At 56.8% G+C, this 15,494-nt stretch overlaps 1 protein-coding gene across 1 annotated transcript in view; it reads right to left on the bottom strand.

Annotated features, from left to right (window-relative positions):
• Positions 1 to 15,494, bottom strand: part of SPTBN5 (spectrin beta, non-erythrocytic 5) — a 45,709-nt gene that overhangs the window by 18,889 nt on the left and 11,326 nt on the right. Inside the window, 31 exon segments of the mRNA XM_079913589.1 lie at positions 356 to 535; positions 729 to 905; positions 940 to 1,048; positions 1,750 to 1,778; positions 1,780 to 1,896; positions 2,151 to 2,280; positions 2,685 to 2,817; positions 2,820 to 2,843; position 3,216; positions 3,219 to 3,332; positions 3,594 to 3,752; positions 3,970 to 4,153; positions 4,927 to 5,141; positions 5,286 to 5,354; positions 5,577 to 5,741; positions 6,226 to 6,396; positions 7,159 to 7,247; positions 7,315 to 7,385; positions 7,457 to 7,584; positions 7,722 to 7,962; positions 8,987 to 9,117; positions 9,121 to 9,177; positions 9,181 to 9,213; positions 9,217 to 9,414; positions 9,619 to 9,812; positions 10,048 to 10,171; positions 12,688 to 12,695; positions 12,792 to 12,963; positions 13,650 to 13,850; positions 13,980 to 14,074; positions 14,811 to 14,943. Coding sequence (XP_079769715.1) covers positions 356 to 535; positions 729 to 905; positions 940 to 1,048; positions 1,750 to 1,778; positions 1,780 to 1,896; positions 2,151 to 2,280; positions 2,685 to 2,817; positions 2,820 to 2,843; position 3,216; positions 3,219 to 3,332; positions 3,594 to 3,752; positions 3,970 to 4,153; positions 4,927 to 5,141; positions 5,286 to 5,354; positions 5,577 to 5,741; positions 6,226 to 6,396; positions 7,159 to 7,247; positions 7,315 to 7,385; positions 7,457 to 7,584; positions 7,722 to 7,962; positions 8,987 to 9,117; positions 9,121 to 9,177; positions 9,181 to 9,213; positions 9,217 to 9,414; positions 9,619 to 9,812; positions 10,048 to 10,171; positions 12,688 to 12,695; positions 12,792 to 12,963; positions 13,650 to 13,850; positions 13,980 to 14,074; positions 14,811 to 14,943 — 3,852 coding nt within the window.

The following is a 15,494-nucleotide window of genomic DNA, read 5'->3' on the forward strand; positions in this document are numbered from 1 at the left end:
ACACAGATGTTGAAAAGATGCCGGCTGATCCAGAGGTCACCGTCTAGGACATGCAGATCTCCAGTTCTGGGCTTTCCTGGGCTGTTTCTCCTCCTGAGCTCTGGCTGGGACCCCTGCCTCCTAACTGCACTGTCACTCACCTGGGCTGGTGTTGACCCAAACCTGAGGAGTCTCCGCTGCATCCCCTGCGCTCAGCCCTCTGCCTGGCCAGACGGACACCTGCACATGCCCAGTGCTCTTCCTCCTCGTGTCCCCACTCGTCTTCCCTCCAGGGTTGGAGGGTCTCATTAGTGCATGCACACTCACGGTACAACACACACACGCACACAGAGCCCGGGGAGGGAAGAGCCCTCACCGCTGCATGGAAGCGGGCCAGGAGCCATGCCCGCTCCAGCTGGGCCCGGCGTTGCTCCACGTGCAGCTTCAGGGCCTCCCAAGCCTGCACCAGGGCCCGCTGCCTCTGCTGCACCGCTTGGGCCTGAGGCCCGGGCCCCAGCTTCTGCACCGTTCCTCCAGTCTCCAGCAGCTCCTGCAGCTGGGGGCAGGGTAGTGATAGGGAGAAAAGGGTCACGTCCTCCTAGAGGCTGAAGGACCTGCCTATCCCACGGCTCCCTCCTGGGGTCCTGCCCTCCATACACAATGGGCCTGACCGGTGGCCCGAGAGCGGGGAAAAGCTAGAGAGAAGATGGGCAGGCCTGCGGGGGAGAGGCAGCCAGACCTGGGCTCACCTGCCGCTCAGTGCCCACGAGTTCACGCTCCAGCCCCTCGTGTCTCCTCAGCTGGGCCCCCAGCCCACACAGGTCCCAGGCCACACCACATGGGGAGGCTGTGGCTTTCTCCCAAGGAAAGGAGATGGCCAAGGGGATCAGGACTGGAGGGTGGGGCGCTGATCCACTTCTAGAAAGAAGCCCCTTCCTCCTCCTGGGCTCACACCTGGACCTGGGTGAGGGCTTCCAACAGATCTCTGTGAACTTTGAGGGTGATCTCAGCGTCTCGGAGCAGGCAGCCGTGGGCCTGGGTCAGCGCCCACAGCTCCAACCAGGCAGCCCTGCGCACAGGCATGCGGGAGACGGGCAGCAGATCAGCGATTCACCTAGCACCTCGTTCCGCCCCCTTTGCTAGGCTGGTCAGCTCTCCTGCTCTCTGGGCTGCACCCAGGACTGGCCCAAATCTCCCCTTCTGAACCCCCTCTCCTGTCTGGCCCTGGCCCTGGAGCCTCTCTCTCTAGCTTTGCTTTGAATTCAGTCTTTTGCTGTTGTCACGCTCAGCACTTAACTGATTCCTGTGCTCTTTGATGCTCCTTACATCTTGTGCCTTCGAGTCTCAATAAGTCAATCAGATTCTAATCGTTCCTCTCCATTCCTCATTTACTCGGTAAACTCTCCCTGAGCTCCTAAGGCTGGGTCAGGTTCCGTGCTAGGAGTTATGAACGAGGATGACCTTGCCTCAAAGCTCACAGGTTGGGGGAGGATCCAAACCAGCCAGTGGGCAGCTAGGCAGTGTTCCCACAGCCCCTCCTCCAAGTCCCGGGAGCCAGAGGTTTGGAAAAGTGTCCCTGGGGGTCTGGGCAGGACTCTCTGACCTGCACCCGTGGCGGGCTCGGCTTCCCTGGAAGCATCCCCCTTTCCCGACACCTCAGGTGCAGACAGAGCCAGCGTGGCCCCGGGACCACGTGCCCTCTCACAATCCAGGACCTGCCTGCCCAGCACCCTCCCCCAAACCCATGCCCTGGGTCCGCTGGGCACTCACTGCAGATCCTGCTGCATCTGACGGGCCTTGAGGGGCGGCGCTGTGCCCACATTCTAGCAGGCTCTCTGCCAGCTGCTGGCGGGTTGCCACCTGTTGGCCCCCCATCTCTACTTGGTGCTGAAACTTTGCAAACTTGGTGCAGAAGCGCTGAGGGGAGAGGGGAGTAGGTGACAGAGTGGCCCCTAGCTGGCGAGACAGCAAGCAGCCTGGGGAGTGAGGCACCTCAGTGACATCTGGACCGTGGGGGGTTGGATGGCCGCAGGGCCTGCCCACTCTACCCAGAGGGCCTGTCCTCAGCCAGGGCTCATGACCCAGGGCCCCCTTCTCCACACAGTCCGGCCAGCCCCCTGCCCACAGCGTTCTGCCTTGGGGCTTCCTCCCTACCCCTGGCCTCTTCTCACCAGAACGTCCTCCTCCCCAAGGCTCTCTCCTCCCCTGACTGCCTGCTTCTGGCTGGCCAGCCAGCCCTGCAGGTCCTCGGCCTCCCTCATGAACTCGTGCATCTTCAGGGTCCCCTCCAGCTCCCGGTCCCCGTGGGGATAGCCCGTGGTTCCCCAGAAGTTAGCTGCCCACCCCCCTGGGGACAGCTGGCCCAGCCAAAGCAGGTGACCTGAAGGAGGAGGTTATTCATGGTCTCTGCCCAAGCCTGAGGCTCTGGATTCAGGGAGGAGTAAACATAAGAAGGCCAGGAGAGGGCAGGTGAGGGTGTGGATGTGGGGAAGAGATGGGGAGCTAGGAGCTGGGGGTCCAAGTTCCTGCCCACTGGGCCCTCACTGAGGAATTTACAGAAAGAGGGGAGCAACACACAGCAAGGAACCATCTGCCATCTCTGTGGGCCTGGGGTCACGGGCTCCTTCCAACTCGGGGTTATGGTATGGACACAGCCAACCGTGGCTAGACCCCCTAAACCTGGGGAGGGGTACAGCGCCCCTCACCGTGTGGCTGCCAACTCCTGCAGTGCCCGCTGCCCCTCCCGGAGCCTCTCCTGCACCACGCCCAGCTGCATAGGGGCCTCGGGGCCAGTGAGGGTTTGGGCCCTCTGGTCAAGCTCCTCCATGGAGCTCCAAGAAGAGCCAGTTCCTGTTGCAGGGCCCGTCAGCACGCAAAGCTCAGACTGGGTGACTCACTCATCTATTCTCTACCCAGGGGGAGGAGAAGAAGCAAGAAGAGACGGCAGAGAAATCCTGAGGCCACAGGAGTGTGGACCACTACAGAGATGAAAGAAGGGGGATGGGCTCTTCGAAGGGGTGGTGCCTGAAGAAGGGGTGGGGAACTGGGGGTGAGCAGGGGGCCCTGCAGGATTTGGGTGGGGGTGGGGAAGGGGCTGGACAGTCTTCAGGAAGAAAGAGCAGGGCTCTGTGCCTCCGAGAAGCAGGATGTGTACTTTGGGCGTGTGACAGACCCCTTCCTCATGGTCCATCATCACCCCAGTCCAGACCATGTAGGGGACGCTCAGGACACCTTACCTAGTGCTTCTTGATGAGCCTGACCGTGGCTGTCTCGTCCCTGCCACAGTCCTGACTGCTCACCAGAGGCCACTTCTCCTCCACCCAGTCCTCCAGCTCTGATATGTCCAGGAAATACTATCAAGAATGGTGCCAACTCACCTTGACGATCTCAGAGGCGACCCTCCATCACCCCTTGGGGACATCACGCCACTGCTCTCCAGCAGGCAGCAAAAAGAGGCTTCTTTGCCCATGGGGACCCAGCAGCTCCGGGCCCAGAGTTCTCACCACTGACCCAGCTCCCTGAGAGTTCCAGGTCCCGCCCACAGACCTCACTCGCACAGGCTGCCCGACTTTGGCTACTTCCCCTGACCCCATGCCCTCTGCATCCTACCGCACCTCACAGGCCTGCTCCAGCTCCGCCCAGCGGCCTTCCAGCTTCTGGCACTGCTCCACGATGTGCTGGGCCTGGGGGCGCCCTGAGGCTGCAAGGCTGCAGCCGGAACCCAGCACCCTTCGCACCTGTCCCTGGTGGGCTTTCACCTCTGCGCGGAGCTCCTGCCACAGAACAGCATGAGGGGCTGTCAAATCTGGGCTTCCCTTAGCCATGGGGTGCCTAGAACAGAGCCATGGATGCGGCTCCAGGGCTCAGTCATGGCAAAACTTGCTGGCAGAGAAAGGCTGGGGGCAATTAGGCACCGCTGAGTAGCGGTGGAGGGCGTCTAGGGTCTGGGAATGGGACATCAGGGATCCTGGGAGAAAATGAGGACCATACCTCGTGCTTGCGGAGAAGACTGTGGGCAACATTCAAGTATTTCTCGGAGCCAGCGCTGGGTGCAGGCATGTGTTCTGCCACCCAAGTGAGCTCTATGTCGCTCAGGTGGTGGAACTGGTACAGCTCAACGGAGGCCTGCAGCTGCAGTCGCCGGGCGGCCAGACATCCCTGAAGGGACTCGAACCTGGGTGGAGGGAGCAGATGGGGGATGCTGGGGACAGGTGAGGGGTAACGCTCAGTCCTTTTCTTGGCCCAGCCAGGGACCTATGAAGAAAGAGACTGGGGCTGGGGAAGCCTCATCTGATGATGGGGAGGCAGCTAGAGAGGGCCCAGACCCCAGCTGAGACAGGCTGGGACCTGGGACCCTTCGCTGCAGTGCTGGCACCTGGACAAACGTCTCCTTGCGCAACGGAATACAAAGAAACTATAAGGGACTAAAAATAACTGTGTACATTTGCAGTTGGGGCAAATTCTGGACAGAAGATATAAAAAGATCAAAAAAGCCCAACTGCCACTTCTGAAGAGCCAAAACGAGGGCAAAAACAGGGTGTCGGGACAGAAGTAGGGTACTGCTCATGTCCTTTGCACTTACCACCACTAGAGGGGTGGGCAAAACACCTAAGCCACGCCCCCAGCCCGATGCCTGGACACACCCCTACCTTCACCCCATATAAGGAACAAGCTCTACCGAGTGAGCAGGCAAACAAGGGAATTGCTGTTTGTTCTCGCTTCCCCCTGATGCAGCAGGGGCCCCAATAAAGCCTTGCCTGAGTTTCTCATCTGGCCTCTAGTCAATTTCTATTGACGGGAATGACTCTACTCATCAGGGAAGGAGGCTTGGACAACCTCAGGGCCTGTAGGTGCCACCCTGCTGGGCTCCCTGGGTGAAACCACCCTCAGGTTCACATGGTGGCAATTACTCACAATGGAGTGGAGACGGCGCGAGCAGGCGAGTACCTCTGGAGGTACTTTTGGGTCTCCTCCACGATGGTCTGGGTATTGACCACCTGGTGGGCCTGGGGAACGAGGGCAGCCATCTTGCCGGCCAGCGCCTGGCTCTCGGCCTCCAGCTGACCGTGCTGTCTCTGCAGCCCCCAGCTTGAGCCCAGGTCCTGCCCCATTTCTGCACTCTGCAGGGGCCCCTCTATCTGCTCCACCTTCTCCTTGGCTTCCTGGGGAAGGACGCCGGGCGCTGCATTAGGTTCTCCACATACAGGCTGGCAAGTGGCCCTCCTTGGGCTCTAAGTATGCAGTGCTAGTAGCCCACCAAATTCACCAACGGCCTTTTGGGGACCTCTCCCACTCCCAACCCGCACCTTCTCCCAGAGCCTCACGAACAGCCCCATCCCCTCACACTTCTTCCTCTCCGGGGGACTCAAGTTGTGCTGAGCATGCATGGGTACACAGGAGGCAATCCTGGATCGGCCAGTGGTGCGTAAAGCCAGGGTCAACGGGCCAGGCCTAGGCCAAAGGCTGCAGGACTTCCCAGGGCCGCTCCAGAGTCAGCAGAACACCCCGACTCCTCCCCTCTCCTTCCCGTCCTGGCCGTTCTCAGCCCAGCCCAGCTTCGGTCTCCCTCCTGTGTCCTGCCCCTCTCTTCAGCCAACCTGCAGCAGCCCCAGGAGCTGGTCCTGCTGCCGAGCCCGCCAGAGCTGCTTCCCATGCTCTGCCATTTGGCGGTTCAACTCTTCCCACTTGCTGCTCAGGCCCTGAAGCCCGGCCTGCACGTCCTCCTGGGCACGGGGTCTGCGGCTCAACAGCTCTCTCCCAACCTGCGGTAGACACAAAGGCCTGGGGCGTCTTGTTGAGCTGCTGGTACCAGGAGGGGCCGTGGCGGGCTGGGCCCGGGGGGCAGCAGTGGTGGTGGCTGGCTGCGAGCTGCATGCCACACGCCACAAGGGCTCAAGCTGTTTGCGTAGCCCTAAATCTGCAGGCAGAGGTGGGAAGGCTTTCCTCTGATGCCTGCGAACAGTGTGGGATAAGCAGGCACCAGATGGCTGGTGGGAGGGCTGCATTCAGGCAGCGGCGGCAGGCTGCCTCTTAGACCCGAGGGGAAGGGGTGACAGAAGCGTCCTGGGCTAGTTTGGGTGCCAAGACCAGGGGGTGCCTGATGAGTGAGGGGGGAAACTGGGGGATCCTAATTCCATGGAGACTGAGGTTGATTCTTCCTTCAGTGACTGTGCTCCACGCAAAAGTGCTGTGCAGCGGAAACGAGAAGCTGAGCAGGCCCTGCACCCTCTGTCCAGTGTCCTGCACCTGCTGCAGGCCCTCCACGTGCCCCTGGGTGGCCACCAGCTCACGCTCAGCTGTTTTGTGCCACCTGAGTTTCTGCAGGATGTTGCCAGGCTCTTGGGATGGCTCGTCCGCCAGCATCCGCCACTTCTCCTCCATCCACAGCATCACCTCTGCCACGTCCTGCTTCCATTCCTACCCAGGAACCAGGGGAGAGTGGGTATCACAGAGTGGGGGTGAGGGCTGGTATTTTCCTCTAGGGAAAGGGGTCTTAGGGTGCCCCGAGGGGAAGAGCAGGATGCAGAGCCAATCCCGGGGTGCAGGAGAGGTGGGACCTGGGGTTACCGCTCCCAAGAATCGACAGGGAAACCAAGATGGGGAGAAAGATGTCTCAGGGAAAACAGCAGAAAGAGGCCTGGAGAATCAGGGTCTGGCTTCACGGTGCCCTGTGCCCAGATAGGAGAAGCATCTGGCCGGGTCCCCACTGCTCCAGCCGCATCAGGTCATGGACGGTCCTCTGTCTCCAAACAGGCTTAAGCTCCGGGAGGCCTGTGAACTAGCCCGGCTCTGAGCCCCCATCGTGGGCAGAACAAATATCTGACAGAGTCAAGATCTGCAGCTGGAGCGCATGGTCCATGCAAGAGCCTGGAGTGTGGCCAGAGGCCGTGAGGACAGAGAGCAGCCGGCTGAGGGAGGGTGAGGGGGTTATTCAAGAGGCCAAGGCTTTGGGCCCAGCCCTGCCTTTGAGCAGTTGGCCTGAGCCTCAGTTTTCCTCATCTGGAAAAATCAGAGCCATAATGCCTATCTCACAAGGGATGCTTGGAGGTCAATGACATAACGTGTGGGAGAGTGCTTTGTAAACTAGAGTGTTCCAAATAGCACACAGCTGTTAGTCCAGCAGTGGACTCTTATGCATCCCTCCCAGGGAGGCCTCATGTACCTGTGCCGGCCCCTCCCCTGGAGCTGGAGGGAAGCCGGCAGCTGCCGACCCCAGGCCGCGCTCTCCTGGAGCCTGGTCCACTGTGCCTGGACGCGCAGCAGCTGCTCTCAGACCCGGGAGGGCAGGCAGAGTGGGGGAGGATATGGGGAGGCTCCACTCTGCTTGAGGCTCACCCCGAAGGTCGGACACACCACAGTCCAGGGTGCACCCCACTGTCCCCCCACTCCCCGTGCACTCTCCAAGCCTCAAGCAACGGTCTGTGTAGGCTAAGAAACCTGGACTCTGCAGGTGCTGCCCAGTCAGGCCCAGGCTCACCTGTGTTGGCTCTGAGCCAGCTTCTTGCCACGAGCCCGCAGATCCTCTGCTTGAGGGCCCAGGGCATCCAGGAGCCACTCAAACTCCTGGTGCCGCTGCAGCAGGCTCTGGGCCTCCCCCATGTCCTCCTGGAGATGCAGAGACTGGGGTCATGCCAGGAGGATGTGGGTCAGCACCACCTCACCCACCGCTGACCCAGTGGCCTCCCGCCCAGCCTGGCTTCTAAGCTCCTACTTCCTGGGGTAGGAGCATCCCAGCTGCACACCGCGAGGCTGTCCAGCTGTAGGAAGGTCTCATGGTTGGCACAGGTGGCAGTGAAAACATCCACTTCTCGACCAAACCTCTGCAACTTCAACCCCTCCTGCAGCCGCTGCTGTCTTTGCTCCCAGGCGGCCTTCAACTTCCTGCCTTGCTGGCCCAGGAGCCTCAGGGTACTGGCCGCCCCTCGGGAGTCCGGGGAGTCCAAGGCTGCCATGGGCTGGCCCTGAGCCTCCAGCTGCTGCAGCCTGTCCAGGACGACAGGCGGAGGGTGAAACCCCGTCTGCTCCCCTTGGCAACCTTCCTCCCCTTTCACCTCCATGGATCATTCATCTTGGAGCTCTGATGTAAGGGTAACCAGAAGGGGTCTGAGGCTGGTGAGCCCGGGGGTGCGCTTGTCCTGTGGGACAGCTGTGCCCTGGGCCACTAGTGAGACACTGAATGTAACAAGTCCAGCCCAGTACCTGGGACTCATTAGTTCCCGTGCTCCCTGCATGTCACACCTTTGCTCCAGCTGGCCACGCTGATGACAGTGCCCAGGCAAGTGGATGTGCTGGGGCAGCACACCCAGAAAAATCACTCAGACTGACTACACGCCTGACTGGGGCCACCGCAAGCCTGGGTGGAGCTTGGAGCGATTAGAAAAGGCACCCACCCCTCTCTGCCAGGTTCACCCCCAGGCTCACAGCTTGGGAACAGGCGACACCTTTGTGTGAATTAGGAAAAGGCTCCACTTCTCTGAGCTGATGCAGCCCAGAAGCGGGTAGTGGAGTCTAGTGAGCAGGGGATGGGCTGGATTTCAGTGGCCACTTGGCCACTCGTCAGGCTCCTTCACGTGGGCACAGCCTGCAGACTGCACCCACCCCTGTAGGAGGAGAGGAGGCATCACCATACTAAGGAGGTGGGTGTCTTATTCCCGGGGGGTGGGGGGCTGAGCCATTTCACTCCAGGGGTCCGTGGGGTCTGCGTTACCCAGAATAGGTGGGGAGGCTTGACCAGCCTGACAGAGCAATCTACCAGGCTCACCTGCAGGGGGTATGGCCAGGCCTGGACTGGATAGAATGTTCCAGGAAGCTCAGACTCTGCCCTAGGTCCCTCCCAAAAGTATGCAAGATGCCTGACCAGTCCTTGGTTACACCCCCTCTTTTTAAACCTGCCTGAAGCACCACTCCCTTGGGTGACTGGCCACTTCCTGCCTCTCCCTTTCCGGTATCCCGTCCCCACTGGCCGTGGCCAGCCTGAAGGGCGTCCCACCCGCCCCCCTGTCCTGACCTCTCCTGCTGCAGGTGAATCTCCTCCAGCAGGTCTTCGTGCTCCGTCAGAAGCCGCTGGGCTGAGGCCACGTCCACCACCTCCTCTTCCTCGCTGTGCAGCTGAGCCCGGATACCGCCTGCCTGCAGCAGTCACCGGCTCCCCTGCAGGAAGCCCTGGCGGGGCTGCGCCTTGGCTTGGGCCCAGGCCCGTCAGGTCACTTGCTCCTGCACTCGCTCCAGCAGCCCCTACGGTGTCTCCACCTGTCCCTGCAGGGACTGGCTCTCTGTGGGGCCCAGCTCCTCGACCCTGTGAGACAGGGCCCACTGCCTAGTCCGGGCCCTGCCCTGGGCCCAGTGCCTGGGCCTGTGCTCCCCAGGGCCAGTGGTGGCGACTCTAAACTGGCCCCTCACCCTCCACCTAGAGGCAGCAAGCACGTGTAGCTCTCTCTTTCGCCATGAGCATGTTCTCATGCTGTTCCCCAACCTGTGCCCTGCCCTTCGGACAGCACATCCTGCCCGTCCTCCCCACCTCAATTTCTGTCCTCTTCCCCATTCCAGAACCCTGCTCAGGCCTTCACGGTGCCGAACCCAGGCCGTACTTGCTGGCTGCCCTTTGCCTCTCTCCCGCGCCAGCATCTTCTGCTGGCTCACTTGCAGGACGCGGTGGCTGTCCTCTAAGTGCCCCGGCTCTGGGGTTTCTAGCTGGAGTATCATGTCTTGCAGCTGGACCCATGTGGTTCCACACTCCTGCAGAAAACTGCACACATGTGTGGTGCATGCCAGCTGTGTTTCCTTCTCTTTCTTCAGGGCCTCCAGCTGCTCCCACCTGGGCAGAGGGAGCAGGGCTGTCTCAGGGATGTCACGTCACAGGGACACCCGTCCATCCTGGGGTCTTGGCCAGAGGCTCTCATGACAGAAGCTGCCAGGCTGGCTGCCCCCACACCCTCTCCTCTCTGCTTCTGACATGTCCAGTCTTTCTTCCTGGTATCTTGGGGGTCAGGTGAGCAGGCACTCAGGCCTGGGCACTGCATCCAGGCTGCCCCCGTCACCTTGTACTCCCTCCTCATGCTCACTTCTAGCTCAGTTCCTCCTGCTGTCGCTGGATTTTGGGGAAATCTCCAGGACATCTCTGCTTCAGCTGTTCAGCGGAGCTGCTAACCTCAGCCCAGAGGCCTCTTCCCACAGCCAGGGCAGTGAGGAATTTCTGGGGGAAAGAGATTCCAGGCCTTGAGGGGACTCTTCTCTTCCCACACTTCCCTTAGGAATGACCTCAGATAAGGGCTGCTACAGAGATGTTTGAGCTGCATCCCTCTGGTAGGACAGGGATCTGTGTCCTTAAAGGGCTGGGAGGGCCCTTTAAAAATTCAAGACCAGGCATCCAAATTGGACAGGAAGAAGTAAAATGGTCACTATTTGCAGATGACATGATTTTACATATAGAAAATGCTAAAGACTCCACCAAAAAACTCTTAGAACTAATAAATGAATTCAGTAAAGTAGTATACAAAATCAACGTACAGAAATTTGTTGACTTTCTATACACTAATAATGAACTATCAGAAAGAAAAATCAAAACAGTCCCATTTACAATTACAACAAAAGGAATAAAATACCTAGGAATAAATTTAACCAAGGAGGCAAAAGATTTGTACACTGAAAACTATAAGACATTGATGAAAAAAATTGAAGAAGACACAAATAAATGGAAAGATATTTTGTGTTCATAGATTGGAAGACTAAAATTTGTATGGAACTACAAAAGTTCTCAAATAGCCAAAGCAATCTTGAGAAAGAGCAAAGCTGGAGGTATCACGTACCTTGATTTCAAACTATATTACAAAGGCATAGTAATCAAAACAGTATGGTACTGGCATAAAGACAGACACATAGCTCAATGGGGCAGATAGAGAGCCCAGGAATAAACCCATGCATACATGGTCAATTAATTTATGACAAAGGAGCCAAGACTATACAATGGCAAAAGACAGTCCCTTCATAAATGGTGTTGGGAAAATTGGACAGCCACCTGCAAAAGAACGAAACTGGAACATTACCTTACACTACACACAAAAATTAACACAAAATGGATTAAAGTCTTGAATGTAAGACCTGAAATCGTAAAACTCCTAGAAGAAAACATAGTGGGGTAAGCTCCATGACATCAGTCAGATGATGATTTTTTGGATTTGACACCAAAAGCAAAGCAACAAAAGCAAAATAAACAAGTGGTACCACATCAAACTAAAAAGCTTCTGCCTAGCAAAGGGAACCATCAACAAAATGAAAAGGCAACCTATGGAATGGGAGAAAATATTTGAGAATCATATATCTGGTAAGGGGTTAATATCCAAAATATAAAAAGAACTCACACAACTCAATTGCAAAAAAAAAATAATAATAATATAATTTAAAACTGGGCAGAGGCTCTGAATAGACATTTTTCCAAAGAAGACATACAGATGGCCAAGAGGTACATGAAAAGATGCTCAATATCACCATCATAAGGGAAATGCAAATGAAACCCACAATGAGATATCACCTCATACCTGTGAGAATAGCTATTATCAAAAAGACAAGAAATAACAAGTGTTGGCGAGGATGTGGAGAAAAGGGAACACTTGTGCACTGTTGGTGTGAATGTAAATTGGTGCAACCACTATGAAAAATAGTATGGAGGTTCCTCAAAAAATTAAAAATAGAACTATCGTATGATCCAGCAATTCCACTTCTGGGTATTTATCTGAAAGAAATGAAAATACTAACTCAAAAATAAATATGCACCCCTATCTTCATTGCAGCATTATTTATAATAGCCAAGATTATGGAAACAATCTAAGTGTCCATCAGTGGATGAATGAACAAAGAAAATGTGATACACACACACATGCGTGCGCGCACATGCGTGCGCGCTTGCACTGGAATACTATTAAGCCATAAAAAAAGAATGAAATCTTGCCATTCAGGACAATATGGATGGACCTTGACAGCATTATGCTAAGTGAAATAAGTCAGATGGAGAAAGACAAATACCATATGATCTTACTTATATGTGGGATCTAAAGAAAAAAACAACAGGCTCAGAGATTCAGAGAACACATTGGTGGTTGCCAAAGGGGAGGAGTAACGAATGGGTGAAACGGGTGAAGGGAGTCGAAAGGTACAAACTTCCAGTTATAAAATAAAAAGTCATGGGGATGTAATGTACAGCATGGCAACTATAGTTAATAATACTATATTGCATATTTGAAAGTTGCTAAGAGAATAAGTCTTAAAAGTTCTCATCCCTGGGCTTCCCTGGTGGCGCAGTGGTTGAGAGTCCGCCTGCCGATGCAGGAGACACGGGTTCGTGCCCTGGTCCGGGAAGATCCCACATGCCGCGGAGCGGCTAGGCCCATGAGCCATGGCCGCTGAGCCTGCGCGTCGAGAGCCTGTGCTCCGCAACGGGAGAGGCCACAACAGTGAGAGGCCCGCATACCGCCAAAAAAAAAAAAAAAAAAAAAAAGTTCTCATCCCTAGAAAAATAATTCTGTAACTATGTACGTATGGTGATGGTTGTTACCTAGATTTACTGTTGTGGGCATTTTGCAATAATATACAAACATCTAATTATTACGTTGTACACCTGAACTAATACAGTGTTGTATGCCAATTATACCTCAATTTAAAAACATTCAAGGCCAGCTCCCTCCCTCCCTCCTCCCAGACAGGACCACGGCTAACGAGGAGCACTGAGAGTGGATAAGGGGGAGGCAGAAGCATGGTGAGGAGGGAGCAGGGCAGGAATGAAGAGGGGCGGCAGGGCCAAGCAGCTAAGAACCCCCCACCGGCTCCAAGGGGACTGTACCTCACACTTGAGCTGCATGACCTCCAAGTTGTGGCCTGGGGCTGCAGTGTTCGGAACGGCACTGTCTGGTTTGCCAGCCAGGACTGCAGCTCCCCACAGGAGCCATAGAAGCCAAACAGGGCCACCACCTCCTCCAGCCGGGCCCTGCGGTGCTGAGGAGAGGCCGGCCCAGAGGCTGGGGTGAGGGTCAGTGCCCGCCACGGGGCGCTCAGAGCAGGTCCCCCATCACCTCCCAACCAGCAGAGCCCAGGGCCAGGGCCACAAACGGTCCCTGTCCCACAGCTGGGCTCTGTGCCCTCTGTCAGAGGTGGCACAGAGTAGAGGGCCCCGGCAGAATGTGTGCTTTTGCTCCTGTCCTACTCATGTCCTTTGGCTCTTAGGTACAATCCACGCTTCTCCCATGGGACCTGACCCCACTCCCGGCCCCCTCCTCTCCGGGCTCTCCTCTAGCCGCTCCTGGGCCTCACTGCTGTGCTCCAGGCACCCTGGCCCTCGTTCCTGCCTTTGCACAGGTCCTGCCTAGAACACTCCTCCCTGTCATCTCCCCCTGCCCTCCCCCTGGCTCACCTGCTCTCAGCTTCTCATTGTTCAAGTCTCTGCCTAAATGTCCTTCCCTCAGCGATGCCTTCCCTGACTCCCCGTCCTGACCTGGGCTCCCCTCTCACGCTCCCATCACACCCACGTCTGTCTAATGACTTGTTTCACATCTTCTCTGCCATGACATAAGCTCCCCAAGGTCAGGGAGCAAGTCCAGTCACTGCTCTGTCCCTGGGCTCACGGCTCAGGGTCTAGCCCCGAGTGGGTGCTCCATGAACGTTTCTTGAACAAGGGGCGTTACCTCTGCCAGGGTCCGCAGGCCCTCACAGTCCTGGCTCAAGTGGTCCTGTGTCTGGAGGATGGTGTTGGGGTCAAAGGCAGGGTCAGGCTCATCTGGGAGGGCCATCTTCTGGGTGCCCCAGGGGCCAGAGTAGCAGGAAACCTCACGCGGGGCCGCTGGGTTTCTTGGGCCTTTTTTCGGAGAGCTCAGGGCAGACACCACCTGTGCGGACAGGACAGAGGGCAGCATGTCCGGAGGGGGCTCCCCGCAAGCAGCAGAAGGCTAGGCTGGGTGGGGCCAGTGGTTGTACCTGGGATTCTTGTTCCATGATGTGGCTGATGGGCACCTGGCCGGGCAGCACCCCCAGTCCTTCAGCTCCCAGGTGTCGGGGCTCGTCTGGCACAGGGGCTGCAGGGTCTCTCCCGGGAGCTGGGTGAAGTGCGTCCCTGTGGGAGCACAGGTTCTGAGGGCTATCCTGGTCCTGCTCCTCTTCTTGACCCAGCAGCTGGCCAGTGGGGATGGGCGGGGGATTATTTATTACTCAGCCCTGTGCCAGGAGCCCTGGGGGCGAGAAGAGGATGAAGGTCAGAGCTTCCTGTTCAGGGCCTTACGATCTTCTCAGGCTTGTAAGCCCACAGACCTAGAGCTGATGGGACACCTCCCGGGACTGTGCACGGATAAGCAGAATGTGCATTGCGTGAAATAAATACTATGGGTGTCCACGGTGGGGAAATGGCCAGAACAGTCTGGGGCTGTTGGGAAAGAGTTCATGGACAAGGTGGGCCTCAGTGGGTCTGGCTGGGGGAGTAGGCTTTGCAGAGGGGGAGGCAGAGTGGCTCTGGTGGTAGGAGATGGGGCAGAGAGGGGTGGGGAAAGCACAGGCTGGCCCTCCCGATGGGGGTGGATGAGCATCTGGTCTCTGTCCCTCTGGCCCTGGGCAAGGGTAAGACACAGCAGTGGCAGCCAGGCTGAAGAAAAGGAATAGGCACAGAGAAAGCCTGGAAAGGGGAAGAAAACAAAAGAAGACTCAGAATTTCGAGCAGCTTCACATCTTTCTTTCTGCTGAGCCCAAAATGGCCTCTCTTAACTCCCTCCCTTCGGTCTTCAGATGCCCCTGAGAGCCACACAGAATAAATTTATGATGCTCTATTAAGGTTCCTACATGGGGTCTTGGTCTTATACCTCTGCAGATGAAGCTCATCTGGACCAGAGGGCAGGGGTACTGGCTGCCCGGCAGTGCTAAAATTTGGGTCCCATCCTGAGGTCTCCCAGTCGCATCTCCATCAACTCTGCTCCAGCCTTCAGGGGGCTCCTTCTGTATGGAGGAGGGAAGGCTCTGCTTAGCTGCCAAAGTGGTTCCCCACCCCCAGGAGAGGGGGCATTTCTGTATCAACCACCCCCATTGGGCAAAGCAAGGGTCTGGAAATGCCAGAGACTAGGACTAACCTCTCTGTCAATGCCAGGGCTGGCTGGGCAGTAGAGGACACAAAAGAAGGATAAGGCACCTTGCATTCATTCATTTAAACAATTAGCTCAGACTGGAGAAGGAGGCCACACAGAACAGGAGGGAGGCAATACCAAAAGCAGTGTGTGTTAATATAACTAAGGGCTGGAGTTAAACATCATAGCCACACAGGGAAGGATGGGGTAGAAACAGCCCTGCACCCGGAGTTGGGAGGCCTCTCCAGCAGCTGTGAGGGCAGTAATTTGGCCTCTGTGAACCTTGGTTACCTCATCTGTAGAGGTAACCAGACAACTGCTAACACACCGTGGATCTATTTTCAAAAATTGTTAATTATGTGGTCCAGGGAATAAATGCAAAGGAAAAGAGATAGCTCGACCTTGGCTAAATTAGAACCATAGACT

This window comes from Stenella coeruleoalba (genome assembly GCF_951394435.1).
Source record: "Stenella coeruleoalba genome assembly, chromosome: 2".
Taxonomy (NCBI): domain Eukaryota; kingdom Metazoa; phylum Chordata; class Mammalia; order Artiodactyla; family Delphinidae; genus Stenella; species Stenella coeruleoalba.